The sequence below is a fragment of the Rana temporaria genome, chromosome 2 (assembly GCF_905171775.1).
Source record: "Rana temporaria chromosome 2, aRanTem1.1, whole genome shotgun sequence".
Lineage (NCBI taxonomy): Eukaryota > Metazoa > Chordata > Amphibia > Anura > Ranidae > Rana > Rana temporaria.
Window position 1 is genome coordinate 517,763,118 of NC_053490.1, and position 16,394 is coordinate 517,779,511.

Sequence of the window (16,394 nt, forward strand, 5' to 3'; positions counted from 1 at the left end):
TGGAAACCAGATACGCTTAAATTAGGCTAAGATACGAGCGGCGTAAGTCTCCTACGCCGTCGTATCTTAGGGTGCATATTTACGCTGGCCGCTAGGTGGCGCTTCCGTTGAGTTTGGCGTAGAATATGCAAATGACTAGATACGCCGATTCACGAATGTACGTGCGCCGTCGCAATTAGTTACGCCATTTACGTAAGACATACGCCGGCGTAAAGATAAAGCAGGTCTCTAGGTGGCGCATCCCATGCAAAGTACGGACGTCGGAACAAGCGTATCTTTTTACGTCATTTGCGTAAGTCGTACGCGAATAGGGCTGTGCGTAAATTACGTTCACGTCACAGGCATTGAGCCGACGTATCTTTGGCCGTAAATACGACGTGATACTGAGCATGCATGCGCCGTTTGTTCGGCCATGCATCTACATGGGGTCAAGCCTCATTTAAATACAACACGCCCCCTACCAGCCTACTTTGAATTACGCGCGCACACGCCGGCCCATTTACGCTACGCCGAGGTAACTTAGGAGGCAAGTGCTTTGTGAATACAGCACTTGCCTCTCTAAGTTGTGGCGGCGTAGCATAAATACGGTACGCTACGCCCGCGCAACGTAGAACGGCCGTACGTGAATCTAGGTCTATGACTTAAAAAATGATTGCGGTTGACGAAAATTAAATATATTTCCTAGCAGGTTGTTGGAACTGGCTGATAAATTGCACTGCATAAAATGCCCACAAGATGGCGATATTTGTCATCAGCGTTAGGCATATCAAAACAGCATTTGCAGAGGATAACTGCCAGGTGAACATTATTATCATATTATCACTGAACTTGTATTTTATGTGGATCCTGCTTTTGAAACACAATGGCAAGTAAATAAAAAAAAAATATATATATATATATATATATATATATATATATATATATATATATATATATATATTATGATTTTTATTCTTTATATTTATTATTTGTATTACTAATCAATAATGGTGGCCACACAAAATATTGACACTTTGGGCCCAATTTGGACATTTTCACTTAGGGGTGTACTCACTTTTAGACATTAATGGCTGTGTGTTGAGTTATTTTGAGGGGACAGCAAATTTACACTGTTATACAAGCTGTACACTCACTACACAACATTGTAGCAAAGTGTCATTTCTTCAGTGTTGTCACATGAAAAGATAGAAGAAAACATGAAAAGAAGATACTGTGTGTGTGTATATATATATATATATATATATATATATATATATATATATATATATATACACACACAGTGGAATCTCGGATTGCGAGTAACGCGGATAACGATCGTTTCGCAATACAAGTTTTGAAAAAACCTAAATCGTTGTATTGCAAAACTAGCAGGATTCAGGCCAAAGTGGTGTGCAGTACCGCGTTTGGCCTGAGGTGGGGGGCGCCGGAGGTGTAGCCGATCAGCGGCGTTCGGAAAGACTCTAAGTTCCCGAGCCTTTCCGAGGTTTGCAAAGGTCAGACGAGCTGTCCTTGGGCCTTTCCGGCTGTTTTCAAGGCTCTCCGGCGCCCCCCCACCACCTCTGGCCGCATGCGGTATTGCATGCCATTAACCACTTCCCGCCCGGTCAATAGACAATTGACGTCCGAGAAGTGGTTGTGAAATCCTGACTGGACGTCTATTGACGTCCTGCAGGATTTCATGCTGGCACGCGCCTGTGGTGGTAAAGATCAGCCGTGTCCAATCACGGCTGATCACGATGTAAATAGGAAGAGCCGTTGATCGGCTCTTCCTCCCTCGCGTCTGACAGACCTGAGTAGAGGAGAGCCGATCGGCGGCTCTCCTGACAGGGGGGGTTCGCGCTGATTTTTTATCAGCGCAGCCCCCTCTCGGGTGCCGACACTGGACCACCAGGGAAGGGGGCAGTAAAAAGAAAAAAAAATAGAAAGATGCCAATCAGTGCCCACAAATGGGCACTGACTGGCATCATGGGCACTGGGATAAACAAGTGATGCCCAGTAATGCCCTCAGTGCCACCCCTCAGTGTCCATCAGTGCCACCCCTCAGTGCCCATCCATGCCCAGTGCCCACCCATGCCCAGTGCCCATCTGTGCCACCCATAAGTACCCATCAGTGCCACCCATGAGTGCCCATCAGTGTCGCCTATGAGTGCCCAGTGCCGCCTATGAGTACCCATCAGTGCCGCCTGAGTTCCCATCAGTGCCGCGTATGAGTGCCCATCAGTGCCGCCTATGAGTGCCCATTAGTGACGCATACCAGCGCCGCCTATCAGTGCTGCCTATCCGTGTCCATCAGCGCAATATCAGTACCCATAATCGAAGAAGAAAACGTACTTATTCACAAAAAAAAATAACAGAAAAAAATTAAAACTTAATTTTTTTCAACATTTTCGGTCTTTTTTTCGTTGTTGCACAAAAAATAAAAATAAAAAATCGCAGAGGTGATCACATACCACCAAAAGAAAGCTCTCTTTGTGGGAACAAAATGATAAAAAAATTGTTTGGGTACAGTGTAGCATGACCGCGCAATTGTCATTCAAAGTGCGACAGTGCTGAAAGCTGAAAATTGGCTTGGGCAGGAAGCTGCGTAAGTGCCCGGTATGGAAGTGGTTAAAGGCAATGCGGAACAAATTCTTTTTGTTTCCATAGACTTCAATGGGGAAACTCGCTTTGATATGAGAGTGCTTTGGATTACGAGTATTCTCCTGGAACGGATTATTCTCGTAATCCGAGGTTCCACTGTATAGGTATATATATATATATATACCGTATATACACACATTTGATTGGCTTTAATAAACAGCTGCTGAAGTGTTTTTTCAATGCTATATAAAAGATACAGTAGGGTGGATACACACATAGGGCTAGATTCAGGTAGGGGGACGTAGGTTTATGCGTGCGTAGTGTATCTTATTTGCGCTACGCCGCCGCAATTAAGAAGTGCAGTATTCACAAAGCACTTGCTCCGTAAGTTACGGCGGCGTAGCGTAAATCTGCCGGCGTAAGCGCGCCGAATTCAAATTGTCAAGAGGTGGGCGTGTTTTACGTAAATAAAACATGACCCCGCGTAAATGACGTCTCTCACGAACGGCGCATGCGCCGGCCGTGAACGTATCCCAGTGCGCATGCTCCTAATCACGTCTCAAATAGTCAATGCTTTCGACGTGAACGTAATTTACGCAAAGCCCTATTCGCGAACGACTTACGCAAACGACGTAAAATTTTCAAAATTCGACGCTGGCCCGGCGTCCATACTTAACATTGGCTATGCCTCATATAGTAGGAGTAACGTTACGCCGGAAAAAGCCTTACGCAAACTACGTAAAAAAAATCCGCCGGGCGCACGTACGTCTCTGAATCGTCGTATCCAGCTCATTTGCATATTCAACGCTGAAATCGACGGAAGCGCCACCTAGCGGCCAGCGTAAATATTGCACCCTAAGATACAACGGCGTAGAAGACTTGCGCCGCTCGTATCTTCGCCTAATTTAAGCGTATCTGGTTTCCAGAATACGCTTAAATTTACGACGGCGCAGATTCAGAGTTACGACGGCGTATCTACTGATACGCCGGTGTAACTGTTCTCTGAATCTAGCCCATACTTTTTAAGGGTGTAAGGAAAAGTAATATCTCAATTACCAATGCAGTTTTTAACCACTTCCTGACCGCCACATGTACATTTACGTCGGCAGAATGGCACGTACAGGCACATTGGCGTACCTGTACGTCCCTGCCTAGACGTGGATCTGGACCCCCCCCCCACTCCATGCGGCAGTTCCCGTGGCTGTCTGAGCGATCCGGGACGAGGGCGCGGCAATTAGTTTCTAGCCGCCCCCTCGCGATCGCTCCCCGGATCTGAACAACGGGGAGAGCCGTATGTAAACACGGCTTCCCCGTGCTTCACTGTGGCGGCGCATCGATCGAGTGATCCCTTTTATAGGGAGACTCGATCGATGACGTCAGACCTACAGCCACACCCCCCTACAGTTGTAAACACACACTAGGTGAACACTAAACTCCTTCAGCGCCCCCTGTGGTTAACTCCCAAACTGCAACTGTCATTTTCACAATAAACAATGCAATTTAAATGCATCTTTTGCTGTGAAAATTACAATGGTCCCAAAAATGTGTCAAAATTGTCCGAAGTGTCCGCCATAATGTCGCAGTCACGAAAAAATCGCCATTAGTAGTAAAACAAAAAAAAATAAAAAATAAAACTATCCCCTATTATGTAAACGCTATAAATTTTGTGCAAACCAATCGATAAACGCTTATTGTGATTTTTTTTTTACCAAAAATAGGTAGAAGAATACGTATCGGCCTAAACTGAGGGAAAAAAAATTGTATATATATTTTTGGGGGATATTTATTATAGAAAAAGTAAAAAATATTGCATTTTTTTTCAAAATTGTCGCTCTATTTTTGTTTATAGCGCAAAAAATAAAAACCGCAGAGGTGATCAAATACCACCAAAAGAAAGCTCTATTTGTGGGGAAAAAAGGACACCAATTTTGTTTGGGAACCACGTCGCACGACCGCGCAATTGTCTGTTAAAGCGACGCAGTGCCGAATTGTAAAAACCCCTTGGGTCATTTAGCAGCATATTGGTCCGGTCTTTAAGTGGTTAAATGCCAGATTTATCTGCACCATTTCTGGTTCTAACCTGGAGGAAACAGATGTGTATCTTCTACACTTTTCCATATTGGACACAGAGATTGCGATTCTTACCGCTAAATGTAAAGGGCGTTGCCAGTTTAATCAGAGCGATATCATTGGACATTGTGCTGGACTTGTACTTGCTGTGATAGATGATCTTTTCCACCATCACCGAGTTATTCGGAGGCTCTGAAGGTTGGTTGATCAGCCCCACCTGTACGTTCCATGATTGTGGGAAATACAAACTGCAGAGAGAGAAAACAAAACACAATCCTTATTACTTCATTCAATCCAAACCAGAACCAGCCATAAAATCTCTCCTATCCACTCACTGATATCACCAACAAGGCAGCCTATCCAATCATTGACAGCCAGCTGTGGGTGGGACCTAACCAGCGTACCCGACAATCTGGAGTCAGCACAGGTGGATGTGTAAATGTTCCTTCATTTTGTAGAAATTGATTGATCACAGAAATGAGAAATGGCACCAAATACGTTGCGGCTGCACACGTCCTCAAGCAGAAAGGTAATATCTGTCAACAAGGCACCTTTCCAATAGTAATAGAGGAGGAGCTTCCAGAGCGCAGAATGGCTGAGGAGCCCTTCCCCCGGGGGAGGAGGTCTCCGTATTATTGGGTGGCCCTGAGATTCTTCATAGACCTGTGCACTTCGTTTCCTTCCCAATTGAAATTCAGACAAATTTTTACCACATTTCGGAAAATTATTATATTGTTGTTATATTCTTTCTATTCTATTCTATTTTATTGTTTATTCTTTTCATTCAATTTTTTTTGTTTATTCTATTATATTTTCTATTCGTTTCTATTCTTTTCTATTCTATTTGAATACAAATTTATCCTATTTGAAATTAGAATTTTGGAAGATGGTTATATTATTTTATTTTCTATACTATTCAAATCTATTTTTTGCTATTCTATTCAAATGCATTTTATTAGAATTTTGGGAAATGGTTATATTCTTTTATTTTCTATTCTATTCAAATCTATTTTTTTGCTATTCTATTCAAATGCATTTTATTTGAATTTTGGGAAATGGCTATATTCTTTTCTTTTCTATTCTATTCAAATCTAGTATTTTCTATTCTATTTAAATGCATTTTATTTGAATTTTGGGAAATGTTTATTTTTTGTATTTTCTATTCTATTCAAATCTAGTTTTTTTCTATTCTATTCAAATGCATTTTATTTGAATTTTGGGAAATGATTATATTCTTTTATTTTCTATTCTATTATTTTCTATTGTATTTGAAGTCAAATGTGTTCTATTTGAAATTCAAAATTTCAGAACATTGTTATAGCATTACAATTTTATACTATTATATTGTGTATTATATTCTATTCCTGTATTTTCTATTCTATTCTATTCCTTTATTTGCTATTCTATTTTCTGTTTTGTTTTACTAGATTATTTTATTTTCTATTCTATCCTTTTTTTTCTACTCTATTTTTTTGTCTTTTATTTTGTCTTATGTTCTGCTCTATTATAGCCTATTCTTTTATTTTCTATGCTATCCTATTCCTTTATTTTCTGTTCTCTTTTTTGTTCTGTTTTACTATAGTATTTTATTTTCTATTCTGTTCTTTTCTATTCTATTTTAAATCAAATGTATTCTATTTGAAATTCGAATTTCAGAACATTGCTCTAGTCTTTCTATTTTATACTATTTTATTTTCTATTCTATTCTATTATTTTATTTTCTATTCTCTTTTTTGTTCTGTTTTACTATATTCTTTTATTTTATTTTCTATTCTATTTGAAATCAAAAGTATTCTATTTGAAATTCGAATTTCAGAACATTGTTATAGTCTTTCTATTTTCTGTTTTGTTTTACTAGATTCTTTAATTTTCTATTCTATCCCTTTTTTTCTACTCAATTTTTTTGTATTTTATTTTGTCTTATGTTCTACTCTATTCTATTCTTTTATTTTCTATTCTATTCTATTATATTCCTTTATGTTGTATTTTATTCTCTTCGGAAATTCAAATTCGATTAGAAAATTATTCAAATTTTGTCCAAAATTTTGATTAATTATTTAGTATTTATTAAAATGTATTACTATTGTAATTCAGAGATTCGCATGTATTCTATTCAAATATGTTTTATTCAAATTTTGGGAAATAATTATATATATATATATTCTACTCTATTCTTTTCTATTCTATTTGAAATCAAATGTATTCTATTTCGAAATTTCGAATTCCAGAACATTGTTATAGTCCATTTTATACTATTCTATTTTTTATTCGATTCCTTTATTTTTTATTCTGTTTTACTATATTTTTTCATTTTCTAGTCTATTCCTTTTTTCTATTCTATCCTATTTTCTTTTATTTTGTCTTCTGTTCTACTCTATTATATTCTATTATTTTATTTTCTATTCTATTTTCTATTCTATTCCTTTATTTTGTATTTTATTCTCTTTGGAAATTCTAATTTGATTCAAAAATTATTCGAATTCGACTAGAAAACTATTTCGGATTTGATTTGAAAACTTCTTGGATTTGATTTAAAATTTGTAAAAATGTTGTATTTAGTATTTCGGATTTATTAAAATGTATTACTATAGTAATTTGGAAATTTGGATGTATTCTATTCAAATGTATTTTATAAAAATTTTGGGAAATGGTTATATTCATTTATTTTCTACTCTATTCTTTTCTATTCTATTTGAAATCAAATGTATTATATTTGAAATTCAAAATTTCAGAACATTGTTAGTCTTTCTATTTTATACTATTCACTTTTTTATTCTATTCCTTTATTTTCTATTCTATTCTGTGCTTTTATTTTCTATTCTATTGTTTGTTCTTTTTTACTCTATTCTTTTATTTTCTATTTTATCCCATTTTTTCTATTATTTTGTTTTGTTTTATTTTGTCTTCTGTTCTGTTTTACGTATTATATTATATTCTTCTATTTTCTATTCTATTTGTTTCTATTCTTTTCTATTCTATTACTTTATTTTATTCTCTTAGGAAATTCGAATTTGATTTGAAAATGATCCGACTTTGAATTCGATTAGAAATATGTTCAAAATATAGTTTCATCAATTCATATTTGTAAAAATTCATTACTGTGGTAATTCGGAAATTTGGATACATCGGAATTTCCGAGAAATCTAAACATTTGTCAGAATTTCAATTGGGAACTAAACTAACTGCATGGGTCTAAGAAGAATCTCAGGGCCCCCCAGTAATACGGAGACCTCCTCCTTCGGGGGAAAGGCTCCTCAGGCATTCTGTGCTCTGGAAGCTCCTGCTCTATTACTATTGGAAAGGTGCCTTGTTGACAGACATTATCTTTCTGCTTGATGACGTGTGCAACCGCAACGTATGTGGTGCCATTTCTCATTTCTGTGATCAATCAATTTCTACAAAATGAAGGAACATTTACACATCAACTTGTGTTGACTCCAGATTGTCAGGTACGCTGGTTAATGAAGCCTATCCATACACTAGAGACCAGTGACATCACTGAGAATGCAGCCTATCCATACACTAGAGACCAGTGACATCACTGATAATGCAGCCTATCCATTCACTAGAGACCAGTGACATCACTGATAATGCATCCTATCCATTCAGTAGAGACCAATGACATCACTAAGAATTCAGCCTAACCATTCACTAGAGACCAGTGACATCACTGATAATGAAGCCTATCCATTCACTAGAGACCAGTGACATCACTAAGAATTCAGCCTATCCATTCAGTAGAGACCAGTGACATCACTAAGAATGCAGCCTATCCATTCACTAGAGACCAGTGACATCACTGATAATGTAGCCTATCCACTCAGTAGAGACCAGTGACATCACTGAGAATGCAGCCTATCCATTCACTAGAGACCAGTGACATCGCTGATAATGTAGCCTATCCACTCACTAGAGACCAGTGACATCACTGAGAATGCAGCCTATCCATTCAGTAGAGACCAGTGACATCACTAAGAATGCAGCCTATCCACTCAGTAGAGACCAGTGACATCACTAATAATTCAGCCTAACCATTCACTAGAGACCAGTGACATCACCGAGAATGCAGCCTATCCATTCACTAGAGACCAGTGACATCACTGATAATGTAGCCTATCCACTCACTAGAGACCAGTGACATCACTGATAATGTAGCCTATCCACTCACTAGAGACCAGTGACATCACTGAGAATACAGTCTATCCATTCACTAGAGACCGGTGACATCACTAAGAATGCAGCCTATCCATTCACTAGAGACCAGTGACATCACTGATAATGTAGCCTATCCACTCAGTAGAGACCAGTGACATCACTGAGAATGCAGCCTATCCATTCACTAGAGACCAGTGACATCGCTGATAATGTAGCCTATCCACTCACTAGAGACCAGTGACATCACTGAGAATGCAGCCTATCCATTCAGTAGAGACCAGTGACATCACTAAGAATGCAGCCTATCCACTCAGTAGAGACCAGTGACATCACTAATAATTCAGCCTAACCATTCACTAGAGACCAGTGACATCACCGAGAATGCAGCCTATCCATTCACTAGAGACCAGTGACATCACTGATAATGTAGCCTATCCACTCACTAGAGACCAGTGACATCACTGATAATGTAGCCTATCCACTCACTAGAGACCAGTGACATCACTGAGAATACAGTCTATCCATTCACTAGAGACCGGTGACATCACTAAGAATGCAGCCTATCCATTTACTAGAGACCAGTGACATCACTGAGAATGCAGCCTATCCATTCACTAGAGACCAGTGACATCACTGAGAATTCAGCCTATCCATTCACTAGAGACCAGTGACATCACTGATAATGTAGCCTATCCATTCACTAGAGACCAGTGACATCACTGAGAATGCAGCCTATCCATTCACTAGAGACCAGTGACATCACTGAAAATTCAGCCTGACCATTCACTAGAGACCAGTGACATCACTAAGAATTCAGCCTATCCATTCACTAGAGACCAGTGACATCACTGAGAATTCAGCCTATCCATTCACTAGAGACCAGTGACATCACTGAGAATTCAGCCTGACCATTCACTAGAGACCAGTGACATCACTAAGAATTCAGCCTATCTATTCACTAGAGACCAGTGACATCACTGAGAAAAGCAGATCTGTGTATTGTAAATAATACACATTGCACATGTGTTTCATGTTTCTGCCTGTGCTAGTTTCAATACCGATATACATGGAGGGGCAGATCCACATACATCTGCACCAGGCGCATCTAAGATACGCTACGCCGCCGTAACTTATCTTTTTTGGTTTGAATCCACAACGAATCCGCCCCGTACGTTACGGCGGCGTAGTGTATCTCTCGCGGCGTAAGGGCGTGGAATTCAAAAGGCTGTGATGGGGGCGTGTTTTATGTCAATACGTCGTGACCCGACGTAAACAACGTTTTTTTTTAACTGCGCATGCGCCGTCCATGGGGGTATCCTAGTGCGCATGCTTGAAATGAAACCAGAACAAGCCAATGTTTAAGACGGTGACGTCATTCTACGCAAATTCCTATTCGCGAACGACTTACGCAAAAAATTCAAAATTGTACGCGGCCATACTTAACATTGAGTACGCCACCATATAGCAGCTTTAACTATACGCCGGAAAAAGCCGAACGCAAACGAGGGGCCGACATACGTTCGTGGATCGCCATAAATAGCTAATTTGCATACTCAACGCGGATTTCGACGGAAACGCCACCTAGCGGCTGCCGAAAAATTGCATCTAAGATCCGACGGCGTACTAAGACGTACGCCTGTTAGGCATGTGCAAAAGGAAAAATTTTGTTTTGTTTCGTTTTAATTCGTTATTTAATTAATTTCATTAAGTTAGGTTCGTTACATGTGTTAAATTCGTTTTCGGAACTCGTTAGTTTTCGACCGAATTTCGAAAAATCCGGTCGAATTCGAAAATATTTCGACCGTTTTCGGAATTCGTTCGTTTTCGACCGAATTTCGAAAAATCAAATAGTCTCTTATATAATTTCGAAATTCGATCGGAATTCGAAAAAAAAAAAATTTTGAATTCCAAATCGAAAACCCGTGGACGAAATTCGATCGGAATTCAAAAAAAATAAAACATTTTTTTTTTTTCGAATTCCAAATCGAAAACCCGCGGACGAAATTCGATCGGAATTAAAAAAAAATAAAACATTTTTTTTTTTTCGAATTCCAAATCGAAAACCCGCGGACGAAATTCGATCGGAATTAAAAAAAAAATCGAATTTCGTCCGCGGGTTTTCGATTCGGAAAATGACTCGGAATCGAAAACGTTCGTTCGGATTCGGTAAATTCATTAATATTGCAATTCGGGAATTCGTATGCATCCGAATGTCCGAATAATGAAAAATTTGTCTGAATTTCAATTCGGAACGAAACAAAATGCACATGCCTAACGCCTGTCGGATCTAGCCGAGATGCCGTCGTATCTTGTTTTGAGGATTCAAAACAAAGATACGACGCGGGAATTTTTAAATTACGCCGGCGTATCAATATATACGCCGGCGTAATTTCTTTGTGGATCTGCCCCGGAGTGTCTATCCTCTCCTCCTCCTCCTTCATCGTTCCTTCTTCTTTCCGCTAGCTGCCATAATCCTCCCTCCAAGCCCCTCACCCGCTTGGTTTCTCTGGACTTTGTTCACCTCTCTCTTCCCCGTACTTCCGCTCTCGCTCCACACACTGCATTTAGAAGTCTAAAAATAATAATAATCCTGGACATTTTAATTGAAATGTCATCGGAGGATTATCTTTCATGGCAAACTCTACCGTGCCGAAAACTCACATACGCTTTAACATTTTACTAGTAAAGGATTATTTCATTGCTTGGCCTTTAAGGCGCACATTTCATGTAAAGAAAACGGTATTTTCCCTTAAGAAGTCGCAGCGGACATTGAAGTGTGTGCTGATCTTAGTAAATTGATGGGTCTGCCTTGTTATACTTGTTGTTTGAACAGCAAATCCGGCAACAAGTAACATCAATCAGCTGCTAAAGCTGTCTAGGAAATGCTAGGCTAAAGACAGAGGGCCAGATTCACGAACAATTACGGCGGCGTAACGTATCCCCTTTACGTTACACCGCCGCAAGTTTTCGTCATAAGTGCTTGATTCACAAAGCACTTGCGTGTAAACTTGCAGCGGGGTAGCGTAAAGCCGTCCAGGGCGCAAGCCCGCCTAATTCAAATGGGGGCGTGTACCATTTAAATTAGCCGCGTTACCGCGCCAAACGTTCTGCGCATGCTCCGTTAGGAAATTTCCCGCCGTGCTTTGCGCAAAATTACGGCGCCCGACGAGTTTTTTGAACGGCGACGTGCGTTACGTCCTTTTGTATTCCCGGATGTCTTACGCAAAAAAAAATTATAATTTGAAATTCGACGCGGGAACGATGGCCATACTTTAACATGGGCTGTCTATTCTTACACCACCTAAATAGCAGCCGTAAATTTACGACGCGAAAAGCCGACTAGCGACGACGTAAGAGAATGCGACGAACGCGCGTACCTTCGTGGATCGCCGTAAACAGCTAATTTGCATACCCGACGCGGAAAACGACGCAAACTCCACCCAGCGGTCGCCGAAGTATTGCATCCTAAGATCCGAAGGCGTACGAAGCCGTACGACTGTCGGATCTTAGCCAAATGCCGTCGTATCTTTGTTTGTGAATTACAAATAAAGATACGACGCGGTAAATTTGAAAGTACGCCGGAGTATCAGCAGATACTCCGGCGTACTTTTTCTGTGAATCCGGCCCAGAACGTCTATGGGAGGGACCGGTGAGGACATTTTCCTCTCCATATGAGTTTCCTGTAGGACCAAATTCACTCTTCCTTGATGTACTAAACACTTCCAATGTGCCTCTAACACTTCCAGGTACACAGTCAGGGACGTAGATAAGGAGGAGGGTCAGGGGGGTCTGAACCCCCCCCCCCCCCGAAAGCAGAGTATGTTTTGTGAAAAAAAGCAGGGAGGCGGTCCTGCTCAGACCTGTATAGAAGACCACTGAGGGCACTGAGACTACGCAAGACTTCTTGCAGCCTCCTGTAAAATTCTGATAGCCTGATCTTTTTATCCAAACCTGTGTACCCCCCTGACCTCTGAATCCAGAACTGTGTACCCTGACCTCTGAACCCGGGACTGTGTACCCTGACCTCTGAACCCGGGACTGTGTACCCTGACCTCTGAGTCCAAGAATCTGAATCTGGGACTGTACACCCTGGCCTCTGAATCTGGGACTGTGTACCCTGACCTCTGAACCTTGGACTGTGCACCCTGGCCTCTGAATCCGGGACTGTGTACCCTGACCTCTGAACCTGTGACTGTGTACCCTGACCTCTGAACCCCAAACTGTGTACCCTGGCCTCTGAATCTGGGACTGTACACCCTGGCCTCTGAATCTAGAACGGTGTACCTCCCTAAACTCCGAATCTAGAACTGTGTACCCCTCTGACCTCTGAATCTAGAACTGTGTACCCCCCTGACCTCTGAATCTGGGACTGTGTATCCTGACCTCCAAATCTAGAACTGTGTACCCCATGACCTCTGAATCTGGGACTGTGTATCCTGAATTCTGAATCCAGAACGGTGTACCCTGACCGCTGAATCTGGGACTGTGTACCCTGGCCTCTGAATTGTGTATCCGATTCCTGACTTGTGTACTCTGACCTCTAAATCTAGAACTGTGTATCTGTGTAGAGTCTTGTGAACCCGACCTGTGTATCTTTATATGTACAGTAAATACTGCATATGGTGTGGTAAGTATTTGCATACCCAGAAGTATTTATTCCCCCATACAAGTCCTTCCCTAATTCAGAAGGGTATCTTGTACACGCTGTACACTTACTCATAGACACAGTGAGCAGCAGTGACGATCCATTGTGCGCTGATCAGGGAGCCTCCGCAGAGGTGGATTCCTTGGAAGGTCAGACTAGCCTGCCAGGGCCACTGTCCCTCTGCTGAGATGTTTCCACCCACTATACGGGCCGAGGAAATGTAGCTGGGCCGGTTACCGCAGACTATGGGGAAGAACACAGAGTCACGTCATTATCAAAGTCCCATACAGAGCATAGGGGGCGTAATAAAACTGTATCACTATGATGAATAATTAATAAACCCACCCTTGTGCATCGCTCAGTACTACAGGTGCAGACCCAACGTCTACTGCCTGGACCTCAGCGCATCTTTTTGTACCAAGATATACCGTATTTATCGGGCTATAACGAGCCCCAGCGTATAGCACGCACCCCCGAACTTAAAGGAAAATTCCTGCAAAAAAAAAAAATACTTACAGTTTGGATGCCCCTCGTCGGTGTCTTGCCCGTCGTCCATCGCGTCCTGCCCGTCGTCCATCGCGTCCTTGTCCGGTCCGGCGTCCTTCTGCAGCCATCGTGGTGTCCTCCCCGCTCGATCCCCGCTTCCCGCGCTGTGTTTGAACCACTGCGCCGACATATACAGAGCGGAGTACACTCGGGTATGGTCGGGCGGGCTCGGCTCCTCTCACGTAAAGGACGTACAGGACGCACAGGACGTGACCGCGAGAGGAGCCGAGCCTGCCTGACTATACCCGAGTGTACTGCGCTTGGTATATGTCGGCGCAGTGGTTCGAACACAGCGCGGGAAGCGGGTATCGGCGTATATCGCGCACCCACGATTTTGCCCTGATTTTCGGGGCACAAAAGTGTGCGGTATACACCGATAAATACGGTACATTGGGGGAAATAATGATTTGATCCCCTGCAGATTTTCTACATTTGCCTACTTACAAAGAAATGTAAGGTCTATATTTTTTATCGTAGGTGTATATTAAATGATAGAGACAGAATATCAACCAAAAATCCAGAAAAAAACACACATGATGTTATAAATTGAGTTGCAGTGCAGTAATTAAAATAAGTATTTGATCCCCAAGCAGTGGCGGTGCGTCCATAAGGGTCACACTGGCACCGGCCCCCTCTCTCCTGCCACCTGTCTATCACCATAGACAGATTCATGCATTGCATGAATCTATCTATGGTCGCGCTGCCACCCCCTATTCAGGTGCCTGGCCCCTTTTTGGGCGCCGGGAGCCTGAATTACAGCGGGGGGGGGGGGGATTTTTTGGACTCACCTGATTAAAGCCATAGGGCTAGATTCACATAGAACCGCGTATCTTTGCGGCGGCGTAACGTATCCGATTTACGTTACGCCTCCGCAACTTAGACGGGCAAGTGCTGTATTCTCAAAGCACTTGCTCCATAAGTTGCGGCGGCGTAGCGTAAATCGGCCGGCGTAAGCCCGCCTAATTCAAATTTGGATCGGGGGGTGTGTTTTATGTAAATGTAATGTGACCCGACGTGATTGACGTTTTTCCCGAACGGCGCATGTGCCGTCCGTGGAATTTCCCAGTGTGCATTGCTCCAAAGTACGCCGCAAGGACGTCATTGGTTTCGACGTGAACGTAAATGATGTCCAGCCCCATTCACTGACGACTTACGCAAATTTTTCAAATTTCGACGCGGGAACGACGGCCATACTTAACATTGTTACGCCGCACTTACACCAACATATAGCAGGGGTAACTATACGCCGGGAAAAGCCTAACGTAAACTTTACTGCGTTGGCCGGGCGTACGTTCGGGAATTTGCGTATCTCGCTAATTTGCATACTAAACGCGGAATTCGACGGAAGTACCACCTAGCGGCCAGCGTAAATATGCAGTTACGATCTGACAGTGTAAGAGACTTACGCCTGTCGGATCTAATGGATATCTATGCGTAACTGATTCTAAGAATAAGGCGCATAGATACGACGTCGCAACGGAGAGATACGACGGCGTATCTGGAGATACGCGGTCATATCTCCACTGAGAATCTGGCCCATAGGCTCTAATAGGCATGCAAAAAGGTGGGTGCCATGCTGGGCACTCCCAGTTTACTCAGCGTTGTGTTAGGAAAGCGAACATTCATTTGCTTTCCTAACACTGAACCGCCTCTCAGCCAATCAGGTGCTTGGGTCTGTTACCTGTCACCTGATTGGCTGAAACGACAGGCGCTGTGATTGGACGCCTATCAGACGTCCACTCATAGCAGAGGATGGGAAGAGAGGATGGGAGAAGACATCGAGGAGCATGGAGGACACCACCGCCGTGACCCGCTGCCCCACCGAGACAAGGTAAGTGGTGGGCGGGGGATGCACACTGGCAGAATTTGATGGGCACAGTAGCGGCAATTGATGGGCACACTGGCAGCAATTGATGGCACAGTACCAGCAATTGATGGGCACACTGGCAGCAATTGATGGGTAAAGTAGCTGCGTTTGATGGCACAGTGGCGGCAATTTAAGGGTACAGTGGCTGCGTTTGATGGTTACAGTGGCTGTGTTTGATGGTGGCAATTGATGGGCACAGTAGCTGCGTTTGATGGGCACAGTGGTTGCAATTGATGTTTTATTTTTCAGTTTGTTTGCGCCCCCACCCCCCGCCCCCGAGAAAAATTGGGGGGACCAGCCACCACTGTCCCCAAGCAAAACATGACTTAGTACTTGGTGGGGAAACCCTTGTTGGCATGCACAGAGGTCAGATGTTTCTTGTAGTTGGTGATCAGGTTTACACACATCTCAGGAGGGATTTGGTCCCCTCTTCTTTACAGATCTTCTCTTAATCCTTAAGGTTTCCAGGCTGTCACTTGGCAACCTGAAGTTTCAGCTCCCTCCATACATTTTCTATAGGATTAAGGTCTG

The 16,394-nt window shown here is 42.4% G+C and overlaps 1 protein-coding gene across 3 annotated transcripts in view; it reads right to left on the minus strand.

Annotated features, from left to right (window-relative positions):
* TMPRSS3 (transmembrane serine protease 3) overlaps positions 1-16,394 on the minus strand; it is a 95,279-nt gene that overhangs the window by 33,823 nt on the left and 45,062 nt on the right. For 2 of the 3 annotated variants that reach the window (XM_040339040.1, XM_040339041.1), the window contains exons 8-9: positions 13,522-13,693; positions 4,726-4,898 (exon numbers count right to left, since the gene is read on the minus strand). In XM_040339040.1, coding sequence (XP_040194974.1) covers positions 4,726-4,898; positions 13,522-13,693 — 345 coding nt within the window. The remainder of the gene's footprint in view (positions 1-4,725; positions 4,899-13,521; positions 13,694-16,394) is intronic. The other variant, XM_040339042.1, reaches the window with a different exon arrangement.